Source organism: Notothenia rossii (genome assembly GCF_949606895.1).
Source record: "Notothenia rossii genome assembly, chromosome: 1".
In the NCBI taxonomy this organism is placed as follows: domain Eukaryota; kingdom Metazoa; phylum Chordata; class Actinopteri; order Perciformes; family Nototheniidae; genus Notothenia; species Notothenia rossii.
In genome coordinates, this window is record NC_136912.1 from 78,024,708 (window position 1) to 78,036,768 (window position 12,061).

At 39.3% G+C, this 12,061-nt stretch overlaps 2 protein-coding genes across 6 annotated transcripts in view; both read left to right on the plus strand.

Annotated features, from left to right (window-relative positions):
* csnk1g2b (casein kinase 1, gamma 2b) overlaps positions 1-1,694 on the plus strand; it is a 35,600-nt gene extending 33,906 nt beyond the window's left edge. For all 4 annotated transcript variants that reach the window (XM_079645922.1, XM_079645923.1, XM_079645924.1 and 1 more), the window contains one exon: positions 550-1,694. In XM_079645922.1, the coding sequence (XP_079502048.1) occupies positions 550-604 (55 nt within the window). In that variant the 3' untranslated portion in view covers positions 605-1,694. The remainder of the gene's footprint in view (positions 1-549) is intronic.
* Positions 1,695-3,638: 1,944 nt separating this feature from the next.
* Positions 3,639-12,061, plus strand: part of mfsd12b (major facilitator superfamily domain containing 12b) — a 28,793-nt gene continuing 20,370 nt past the window's right edge. Inside the window, exons 1-2 of one of the 2 annotated variants that reach the window (XM_079645905.1) lie at positions 3,639-3,917; positions 4,398-4,608. In XM_079645905.1, coding sequence (XP_079502031.1) covers positions 3,647-3,917; positions 4,398-4,608 — 482 coding nt within the window. In that variant the 5' untranslated portion in view covers positions 3,639-3,646. The remainder of the gene's footprint in view (positions 3,918-4,397; positions 4,609-12,061) is intronic. The other variant, XM_079645906.1, reaches the window with a different exon arrangement.

Here is a 12,061-nt window from a genome sequence, read left to right on the forward strand (position 1 = left end):
GTTGTGATGTGAAATACTTGTTGTATGTTGCTTCCTGATCTACATTTTACAAACAGTTGTGCAGCATCCAAAACCAATCCATGTAGCCTGAGGGTCTACTTTTTGTTTAGTGAATTATTTTAATTATAGAAATGTATCTGTATTATCTCACTTAAGTAGTCTTTGTCAGGCCATGTTTATTTGTAAACGGCAGATTAGAAACAGGGTTTAGATGGCCAAGACTGCTTTCTCTAGGAAAAATGTATTTAAGGAAAATTAGGAATGTCTTATCCACTAGCTCAACTACGGATACTAGGTTTCTTGTTTTACATGACGATAACTAACAGACTAATTGGAGAAAGCATGTAAATGCACTGAACGTTTTCTACATTGCGCTTTGCTTTTTATGAGGGGAAGGTTGATCGTAGGTGATTCAGTGCATGAGCTATTGAAACCCAACCCTAACCAGCAGTGTGTTGAACAATTTTTTGATAAACAAATATATTTTGTATGGATGTGTCTCAAAATGTTTTATTTCTGAACTGAAAGTGTTCCTTTGTTGTCCTGCAGGTGCTGTTGTTTCTTCAAAAGGAGAAAGAGGAAAGCCCTCCAGAGGCACAAGTGAAAGAAGAGCACAGAGAGAACTTGAAACATTGTGGTCACGGTCAAGTTTTAAATGGAAGCAACTACACAGACTCCCCCTCTGTCCCCTATCTCTTTCCAGCTCCCCCCTCACCTCTTTATCCCTCTCACCTTATTCCCACTGTCACTCTGTACCCTCCCCCCCCCCCCCCTCGCGCTGTCTCTTTCTCGTTCTCAGTGCTCCATGCTACTGGCGAGTTTAAGGAATGTTGCAGTCCTACTGACTCCACAACAGACTCTTGATTCCTTTATCGACGAAAAATAAACGTACCTGCATTACAACGGAGGCTTGAGAAAAAGTTTTAAAAAAGGCTGTAACAATGAAACTCGAATACCGTGGCTCGAATATGAAAAAAGATACTGTTTGAAACAGTTGTGTATTCTAGATTCCATAAGAGCACCTGTTGTCAGCTGTTGATCAGGGGAACCATTCGAGTGGTTCACATGAAAGAAATCTGCTCCTTTTAGGATTTTCTTTTCTTCCTTTGGTGTGTGTTTTGGGATCAAGGTAAAGAGGAAAAGGTGAACCATGCTGATGTTAAATCTGAGCGACACAGGAAGCATTTCATCTCTAAAACTGAATTTGGAGGATTTTTATGTTTTTTTTCTTTTTTTTGTAATTGAATCCTCAGTTTTCAAAATCAAATCCCTGCATTGAAAACTTCTTTTTATGTTGTAGTGTTCTGGAGTTCCATTTGTTTTCTTCACTCTGGCTTTCTTTCTGTCCGTCAACGTGGACTTTGTAGCACAGTCACTGGCCTCAGGTACTGTGGGAGATCGAGAGAAACAGATATTAAGCTCTCTTATTATTATTATTGCACTTTCGGAAAAAATAAAACAATTACAGTGGAAAACTTAAGGGTTTGAAATTAACAATTAAGAAAAACATCCTAATAAAGACTGATCTAGGGAGGAGTCCTTCACAACGCTTATATCTGAGTTATGGAAAAATGTTATGTCGATTTACATGAAGAAAAAAAAGGATATGTCTTTCCATTTTGATTTCTTACATCAAAATAATTTACCAGGAAATCATAGTTTGTGCCTTTTTAAGTAAAATGTTTAAAGCTCAATTGAGTGTCCCGCAATGAGATTTTCTCTAATCTGTCCCAAATGCTCACTGGATTACTGTGTCTCTGTGTGTGTTTGTGTGTGGAGGTTTTTGTAAGTTAATGTTTTTAATGGCTGTGTGCACACCATTTGCTCCAACATAATAGTATACATCCCTTCCCTTCCCCCTGACAATGAAAAATCAACACATCTGTACAGTTGTGTTGTTGGGTCTGGAGAGAAATCTGGATTGTGTGTGTGTGTGAGTGTGTGCGTGCTGTCTGGTATGTTTGAACTATTGTTTCTTTCTGTCAGGAGGTCACAGTCAGACATGGCCTTAATGAGGTTTCTTGTTTGTGAGCTACATCCACAGACTGTACGTGGCTACATCGTCTCTGAAGTTAATGGGCTGCTGTTTGTTTCTGAGCCTGATAACAAAGGAACCTTTCCAAAATTCAAAATGCACTGAACTGTAAAAAAAAAATGTTCCCTTTGAGTTCCTTGCTGCTGCTGTAGTTCCTTGTAGAGCTGCGAATGAGTTGAACATTCTCACATTTGAAAACCTTGAACCATTCAATGCTTGTCATTTTTCAACCAAAAAAAAGTTATTTGACTTATAGAATGTTTTTGCAATCCTTTATATTTAATCGACTATAATTGTTGAAGCTCTAACGTGTACCTCTTTGATCATTCCTTTGTAGTTTTCAGGCCAAGATGTATGTCTGTCTCTGCCTGTGTTCAGGATTGTTTTAAATCCCCTCCTGAAGTTTCTAGCCCATCAGAGATTGCAACGTTTAATGTCTTTAGTTATTTAGAGTACTCAAGCTATATTGATATTGCACATGCATAAAAACGGGGGACTCTAAACAGATTAATACACTACTATTTATGTAATAGTAATGACTTACATATTTGACTATATGAACAGATTCTTTTTTAAAACAGGTTTAAATCAAAGCAGCAGCAAGTTATTCTTAGAAACGGGGTCCAGAAAACACTGATCCTACATTTCCCACAATGCAGGTGGGTGGTATCTTTCATACACCTTTCCTTCCACTTTAAACCCAAAATGTCCATTTTGTAATGCAGGCTTTTTTGTAAAAAATGTTATGTGTCAAGCCCAGGTTTTTTTTCAGCCTTTACAAAGCTCCACCCCAGAACTGAATTACTCAACTTTTGTGAATGAGTGCCCTTTAAAAACACCGCCTGAGCTTCAAGAGCATTCAACTTAAACTAACCCTAACCCATACCATGATCACTATAACATGTGTGTAATGAAAAGGAATTGTTTTTCCACTTACAAACCCAAACACAACTGCGATGTAAAAACAGAAGAAATATTTACACATTTTGCTTGCTTTTAATCTCATCCTCTTTATTTTTGTGTCTACAAATCATTTTGTTTAAGTTATGAAGGGGATATGTTTGTTTGTGTAAGCATGACTAAGAGGACTAAAGTGGGTTTGAATCACTCGCCATGTGAAGAACAGAAAGAGGAACCAACTGTGTTTGGTAACTGTTGTAACTCACGAGTTTTCACAGTTCATGACCACCGCTTTGTTATTGATTAATGTTACCACACCGGAGGCGTGTAGTCTGCTTTGAAACAGGACACATCTCCGGATGCTGCAAGGACGCGCGCCAGCAGTGCGCCTTTACGCGTGAAGTCCTAGGTGTTAACGTTAATTTAGGTGCCGCTCATAGCTGAGAAGAGCTTTTGTTTGCGCATTAATTATTCAGCTGAACGATTAACCGGTTCAGCTGACCAGCATGGGGACCCAGCTTGACATAATCCATTACATTGCGATTTATTATATGATTAACAATTAAGGATATTTTTGGAGATGCTCAGAACAAGGTTGAACTGTGTTTTGCTCTGTTAGTGTAACTATTTGCATTATGTATTTGTAAATATGACAACGACAGATCTCTTATTGTGAATAAAGGAAGTTTTATCACAGGAGTCAAATCAATCATGGAGCAGTTTGTGCCTGCTGGTCGCTCTCTGTCAGCCTGCAGAAGGGTTTGTTTCGCTGCAGGACATTTCCTCAACGACCTGTGCTCCTCCATGTGGTTCACCTACCTGCTGGTCTACCTCCACTCCGTGCTCGGCTTCCGAAGCACCTATGGAGGTGTGTTGCTGCTGATCGGGCAGATAGCTGACGGAGTCTCTACGCCTTTGGTTGGATATCAATCCGACAAAACATCGTGCTTCTACGGCAAGAGAAAAACATGGCACTTGTTTGGTAAGTAGCCTACCCGAGAAAATGTGTTGACTTAAATGAAAGTACAGAACTATTTCAAGCAAAAATAGCACAACGTATCAGAAAACGATTTTATAATCAGTATTCAGATCTTCATCAAGTAAAGCCTAATACTGCAGCTTAAAATCCTTCTTTTAAAACTTTACTCAAGTAAAAGTAGGCTAAACAGTGTGTCATCATAAATATGCACTTGATGTTAGCAATCATGCAAGGTGACTCTTATCGGGTTCATATGTGATATGTATATTATTGGTGAAACATTAATCTGTGAACATCACATACATTTTGCAGTGAATACTAATAGCCTAAATAATAATTGATTAGTTCATATTTTCTATCAAAAGTTTCAATCTGCAGATAAATAAATGTGGTGGGGTAAAGATACATTTTTTTATTCTCAAAAGGTAGTAGAATCTAATCATTCTTAAAAATAATAAAACAATCCGCTTTTTGTTTTCCCAGGAACGATTTGTGTCCTTGTTTCTTTTCCATTCATTTTCAACCCATGCCTGGCCTGTAACGACAGCACTCCTCAGTGGGCTCAAATACTTTACTTCTCGCCCTTCATCATCATTTTCCAGATCGGATGGGCAGCCACTCAGATCTCTCACCTCTCCCTCATCCCGGGGCTCGTCTCCAGCGAGAGCGACAGGGTGGAGCTAACCGCGTACAGGTGGGTGACTTCATCACGTAGACACTCGAGATTGAAAATGAACAAAAAAAAAAGTTGTATATATATATATATCTCTCCTATCAAACGTCACATCTCTTGCGTCTGTCAAAAACAGCTAAACAGCTAAACTTTGGTTATGTATGAACTAAACAAACAATAGCTTAGATGTGATGGAATGCAGTTTTTTTTACCTCCATGTCCCCGGCTAGCTGTTGAAAGGCTAGCCGTGTCCGGTTTTCATGCTAAACTAAGTAATAGATTACTGGCAGACCTAACAGACACAGGCCTGTGCCCCCCTGGCCTTCACCTACAGAATGTCACTCGGAGACAAAAAATGACATCAAAGACACAAAACAATTACACAGATAAAAACAGCTGCAAACAAACATGAAGTCATAGGCGGCTGGTGTGGCTCAGGATAGGGAAGGCTAATATTTGACAAACTTCATTAACTTGTAACGTAATTGTTTGAAGCACCACATAACACGTTTGTTGAGCATATTTGTATAATATCAAAGTCATGTTTATGTTCATGTGTATGACATCACCATTATGTGCCTGAAACGTGGTGATGCTAATGAGCATGCGCAGAAACAATAAACGGCTCTTACTCCAGGCCAAACTCTGAGCGATAGTGGTCGTGTGTTTTTTCTGTCCGTTAGCATACTTACACTACTTTGGCTAACTGCAAACGTGGAGACGTCTGCTGAATTATGTCTCACGCAACAGGTTATGGGCCCAGTCAAGGAGGCCAAAGGTGGTTCAAGTTGTTATTCGACGGTGACTTGAGTTATGGGAGAAGAGGTTTTTGGCACACATGGAACTGCGCGGCCTCACTGAAGTTATCCTGGAAGAGCCAGCGATAGACTTCAACGACGAACAAGCACTTGAAGAAGACGCAACAAAGAATGCAGAGGCATGCTGAATTGGTGCAGTGTCTAGTGTTAAATATGTTCTTTATTCTCGCGTCCAGGAGAGAAGCTTTAAAATGAGACTAAATGGAGTCTCTGAAAATATTCAAATGGGATACTTTAATTAAAAAAGGCGCGGTAGTGTTACAGACAATATTGTTCCGGCAGAAAACAGCTGTGATCTGGCTCTCCTGAGCAAGAAGAGAAGAGAGCGGATCTCTCCTCCGGCGCTCTTATATATCCTCTGCTGGCTCCTCCCCGCCAGCCGGCTCACCTCGTCTCCAATGTCCGTTATTGCATTTCAACAGAGGATAGGTTCTTTTCACATTCAATATATGCTTAACACGCAGTTTCTCCTCATATTCTCTTTCATCACTTTTCATTTAACACATTCTAAACGCTGTAATCAATACTCTAAACAATACTTCTCGGCTCGTTTGGTTTCCGGTCATTCCGGATGTTGTCACATGCTACTCTCGTCTGTAAACAATAATGTATTCAAATAAACTGTACTTTCATTTAATATTCAACATGGTAGTACCTCGACATCTATAGTTGTAGTGTTAAATCCGTAGGTTTCGATTTGCACCACTCCATATCATTTCGCTACTCAATTCACCTCTTTAGGAAATCGTATATTAGCCACATGCTAAATACTAACCGTAGATGAAGGATTTTCAGAATAAAAGCTTAACTGCTTGTGCACAAGAATTTCTGGTTTTTCAGTATAAAAGAGCGTTTAAACTGACGGTATGTTTAAGCTACATTATACCATCAAAACATTGATTTTAATTTCTAACAGTCCCTCCTTACACACCTAAAAGGTGTGTATAATACTGAAATCAATGAGTTCTTCATCTGAACTTCGCATAGTACATATCTCATATTACAAACATACAATCTAAATGGAATGGTTCAATAGGCTTAACTTTACAAAAATACAAAATAAATTATTTGCCTGGTTCAAACCTAAAAGTTGTCCCTTGTGTATAACTTCTAGTGTTTGCATTCAATATCATTCTTCAAAATAGCAGCAATGGCTTGGTATCAGAACATTTCTTCCTCCCTCCTTTCACAGAAACCGTTCTCATACCACACTCAGTGTTAAGGCACTTGTTTTTACAAAGTGAAAAGAAACAAACCATTTTAGAATAGCAATGATTTATACAACATGAAATCTACCATATTAGAATAGTATAAAATAATAAAGTCAAATAAAATGGACTATCTTAGAATAGTGTAAAATTAATTGGAATAATAAAAATATTAAAAATATACTATCTTGGAATAGTATGAAGTAAATTGAAATGGATTCACTCCATTTTAATTTTGCTCACTTCTTCACATGATTTCATCATTTAAAGAATCACATCGGCTGGACATTCATTGATCAATCTCATCTCCGAACATCCATATCATTTAAACTAACTCATCATTGTCATCCACATCTGTATACGGGGTGGGTCGTCTTGTTCTGCTAGCATTTGTAACTGTCTCCTCCTGAGAAATTTACCCTCCCTCCTTTCATACCATTTAAGGTATGAAAGTAATATGTTCTCTAGAGGGGGCCGTTGTGCGTTCTACTCTGGGGTACGGCATTCTAGACAGTCATTTCTGGGAGAAGATTTTGGTCAGTTACAACAGTTGTAGAGTTTCATCACTTAAAAGTTCCTACTCAGTACCTTTGGGTGGTCTGTTCTAATGCAGTGATAAAGTCCCTGAAATGGTGTGAAAACCGGTGGAATATCAATAACTCATTATACTAATTTATTTTCAATTCTGGTCTACTTAAATAGCTATGCTAACCCCTTCAACAGTGTGTGGAACCTTGGGTGCCCGAGCATGTGATAATTACTCCCTCCTTTAACAAGGATTTTTAAAAACAGAAGTCATTTCATTAATGGTTTGTAGTTTAATTCAGGAATTTACATTAATGGCAGATATGTTTCTCCTTTAAATAACATCTCTAAATGTCAGGTCATCTGGTGAATGGATGACCTTTAGGAGCTGGTGGCGCTTGTCTTTTAAAACTCATACTCTGGTGCCGTGCGCTCCCTCTGAAGCTGCAAGTAAGATTTAAAACATCTGCAGGGTGGGTTGAGCGACCCCTTCTCCCTAAACGATGTTTGTTGTAACAAATATGCACCATCACAATGAGTGCTCCAAGGCCCTGCATGTATTGCTCCCAACTACATTAGTTTTAAAAAAAAATTAAACTTTGCTTTCGCTCTTTGCCCAGTGTCATTTTAAAACTCTACATCTTGGACGAAAAACAAATGTTATTTCCACCTTAATCTTCCCTCCTGAGGTAATAACCATGCTACAATGGAGAAATCAATACTCTAGATTGGAATACCATCTTTGGCTTGGTACTAGCTCTACCTTTAACATTTTCCATACAAATAAAGATTTGTCTGCTTTTATAGAGTGGTTACTAAAACCATCCCTTTAAACTGTAGGTCTATACTGTAACAAATTAAATCTTACCCAAATTCACACATGAATAAAAAACTCTTAAAGAATAATTTGTTCATATGATGAAAAGATTGAATAATATGTTCTACCCTCAGTGTGTTTTTAGGGTTATTTAATAGTTTCCTCTTTTCTTTATAAATTCACCAATTGATTAATTCATGGCTAATAAATCTTTTTCTTTACGTATTTCTCGTTGGTGAATAAGTGTGTTTATGTGTAAACTCACTCACTCCCGTTTTCCTTCTCTCCCCCTCTGGTTGTCAAGCCACGAACCCCTCACATTCTGCCGGACCATGCCAACTCCTCCGTTCTTTCCTCTCCTCCGTCCACCTTCTCCTCAGTCCATCTGCTCTTGGATCCTTCCGCTGTAACTCTTCTCAGTGTCCCATCTGCTTTGCTTTTCATCTCCTCCTTTACAGTCTCTACTTTGTTGCATGGAGGGCGTATTCCGCTCTCATGTCCCACACTCTGCTCTTGTGCCCAAATCTTGTGGCTCAGCTTGGAACTTCATGTCCTGTGGGGGACCGATGAGAGTGTGCCTTTTTATGTCACCTGGTTTTGGTTCTTGGTGCCTCAGGTGGAGATAGTTCTGGATGCAGCGTTGGAGTTGTTGGTTCAGCTCTGGTTCTCTGTCTGTTCTATGGAGGAGGAGGAGTCTTCCGTGGTGAGGTCTTTTGTCTGCTTGGACGATGGGGTCGTAGCGTTCTGACAGGTGGAGAGAGAGAGAGAGAGATCTCGGGACGCATTATCTATAGTTAATTCTAACACACTGAGGTAAAATAAATCCAACCTTTTCCACTCTATTTTCCTAATCTTACTATCCATCTTAGTTGTTAAATGTCATCTAAACACAATTCATGTCTACTAATAATTTTACCATATCCCTAAACATTGCCTTCACCCACTGTAACATGTTTATTCCAATTAACTCTTTCAGGAAACCATTTTCTTCTATAAATTTAAATACCTACATGTTTCAAGCACCACATATTTCACACACTATAAAAGAACGTCTCCATATTTTCTCCATCACTTTAAATCTCACTGTTATTTAGAACCGTAGTAACTTTTGTGACTGGACATATCTGCAATGTCGCCACTATCTGCTGGGGAATCTTGTTCATAGAGTTTGTACGTACAAAGCTGTACTTGTGGGTTAGTAGCCTGTGTCTAACAATCATTTTCAATAATTGTGCTCAGGTCACCGATCGGTTGTTCATAGCTTAACAGGGGGTGTTTCTGGTACGGACTAAAACATGGATCCAGTGTATTTAGAGATTCCCCTAATCTGTAAATCCCCATCACTTACATATCCCAATCACTTAAACCCATCTCATCATTTGATACAAGAACTGCATATAAGGGGGTGAATCATCTTGATTATAACCGCCTCTTGTTTGGGACCGAGTATTTCTAACTCCTCCTCTTGTTGCTCAGCTGATCTTTTGGCTCTGGGGATAAGTGAAAGTCTCCGAAACCCAGCTGGAGTCTTGTTAGTGATGTGGGCATTCTATGAGTGAACTAATGGATCCATGTCTTACATAATATTGTACTCCCCTTCCAACCAGAAAGGTGCCAAGTGTAATGAGCACAATCAACAATGCTATTCTGACTCTTATCCCTAGGGGACCCCACAATTGGTTTGGCTTTGTTCTCGTCATCATCTCTATTTTATCCCTGGTTGTGTCCGTTACAGAATTTAAATAATGAGTACAAAAATAACATAACAAATTGGACTCTTTTTACAGATGTAAAACAAAAAATAGGTTTTCACATTAATGTACAATCTATAAAAATCTATAGACAATTTGTCTTTTGAGCTGTTTCTATCTTTATCTTATTTCTATTTATTGTTTTGTTCCAGCTCTGCCAAATCAGTCCTAACTCCCAATAATGTTCTGGAAGTCGCCAGTGAAGGGTGACAATGTGTGAGGTGGTGTCAATTTGCTCCTTTTTCTTTACCTTTAAACCGGAGCGCGTTTGAAGTTCGTTACAACTTTTCATGCTTCCGTCCACCGGGGATCAGCCCACTGTCTTTTGTGAACTTTCACCCTCACCCAATCACCTGGCCGAACAGGAGTCTCTTCTGGTGTCTCGTCTGGTATCTCTGTAGTTTTCCTAGCCTGCTGTGTAGACAAAACTTGCATAATATTACTCAGAGTTCTGACATATTCATCCACTTCTATTTGTCTAATATCTAAAACTGGACCACTCCCTCCTTGGAGAAGGCCCGAGCTTCGGCATACCTCTTGTTGACTACATGTTATTATTTATTAACTACAACGTCACTGAAATCAACATATCTGTATAATCATGACACTCCCTCCTTTGAGCATAAAATGCTCAATTAATATTGCAATGATTACCCTATTCTGAACAGGACATGTAAAACCCATAACGTTGCATTAAAGAAATATAACTTCTCCGTGTACCCACAAGGGGTACAAAAATATCGTATGATTTATGGTTTTCTGATGGTATAAATGCATATTCACTATAAAAAAAAATCAGCAATTAGCACTTCTAATAGTTTACTTGTTTCAATAATGGCTTTTGTAATGGTATTATGCATCATCGTTGCTGCGAAAAACAATACCCCTGGTGTCGCTAATGCGTCTCAATAATTCTAGGATTAGAGGATTGGTTGACACTGCTGAACTAACATATGATAAAATAATATTTCTCCAAACTGGAGGGAAAATATGAACTATTCTCTCAGAGAGTGACCTGCATGAAGGGCTGGTGCCCCTCACTCAAATGAGATATTGCCTTACGCACAACACCACAAATCAGTAAAGTTACTCAAGAATAAATAAATAAAGACTGATTCTTGAAACTGTTGTAAAAACCCTACAACTTCTTCATCCAAGCTCTCAATCAGTGTTATGTTATTTAATCTGCAGCTCATGCCTTAAAACAGATACTTCAGACCGATTATAAAATTGTGTTTATGAGAAAAATGTAATCTGACTCCATAAATCAAATAATTGTTTGATTAAAAACTGCACTTCTGGCTAACAATAAATGTGCACTTCTGGCTAACAATAAATGAAGTTCCCCTTTAAACACAGCCCCGGTCTTCTGACGGGGTCCATCTATGTACTGGCTGGAAAATGTTGGGCCAGTCTCCGTCGCTCCGTCACTGTTCTCCCGTTAACAGTCACTCTCTAGTTCAGCTGGGTTCTTGTTGACTTCTTCACTGGTTTGAGACAAGCGACCCTATCGGACACCTCCCTTTGTAGCCAGACTTCACCACCACAGAATCGAGTTTCTGTTTTCAGGTCTGGACAGCTTCACGTCAGGTGTATCGCCGCCCCTTGCATATTTTGGGTGGAAGCCCGTCTTCTTGACCTCACTAGTTGTGTGGACACAATAGTTTTCTGTGTGGGGGAACAACATCACTCGTAATGTATTTTCCTTCTCATAATTACAAAAATAGTCTGCTAAATGTTCTACTCTGTTACTTCTAATCTGTGGATGCTCTGTGTAAATGCAATATTCTACTCACTACCTTTTAAATAACATTCAACCTCTCCCTCCTGTGGTGACATATGTGGCTCTATGTAGCTGGATTTCCAAATACTCTAGTGCTGAAGATGCATCACCTGATGGTCTGGTCCTCTAAGCTTCCTCATTGTTGTGGTTGATACCAGGCTGTCTGCGGCATTTGGTTCATGTTTGGAAATTCTGTACGTCTTTGACATCTCTGGGTTGCTTGGTATTTCATATCATTGTAAATGAGATGTTGTCTCCATTCTTCAATGGGTATAGCGTCTAATGCCACCACATCTCCCAGGCTTGCCTGCACTGATTGGGGAAGGGCGTTAATGACCGCGTTCTTCCACAGCATTACGACAGACGGTGAAACGTCATGTCGTTCTGCAGTGGAGTCCTCCCACACTCCTTCACATCTCTTCAGGAAGGCATACATGTCTTCCCCCGGTTCTTTTCTCAGGCTGTTGAGGGCATGTAAACTCCGTGTTGTTGGGTAGATGTGACGAATAGCAGCCCAATAATTCGACCTGATGTAGTTGAATGGAGTGTCATCTGGGTCATTTGTGCAATTG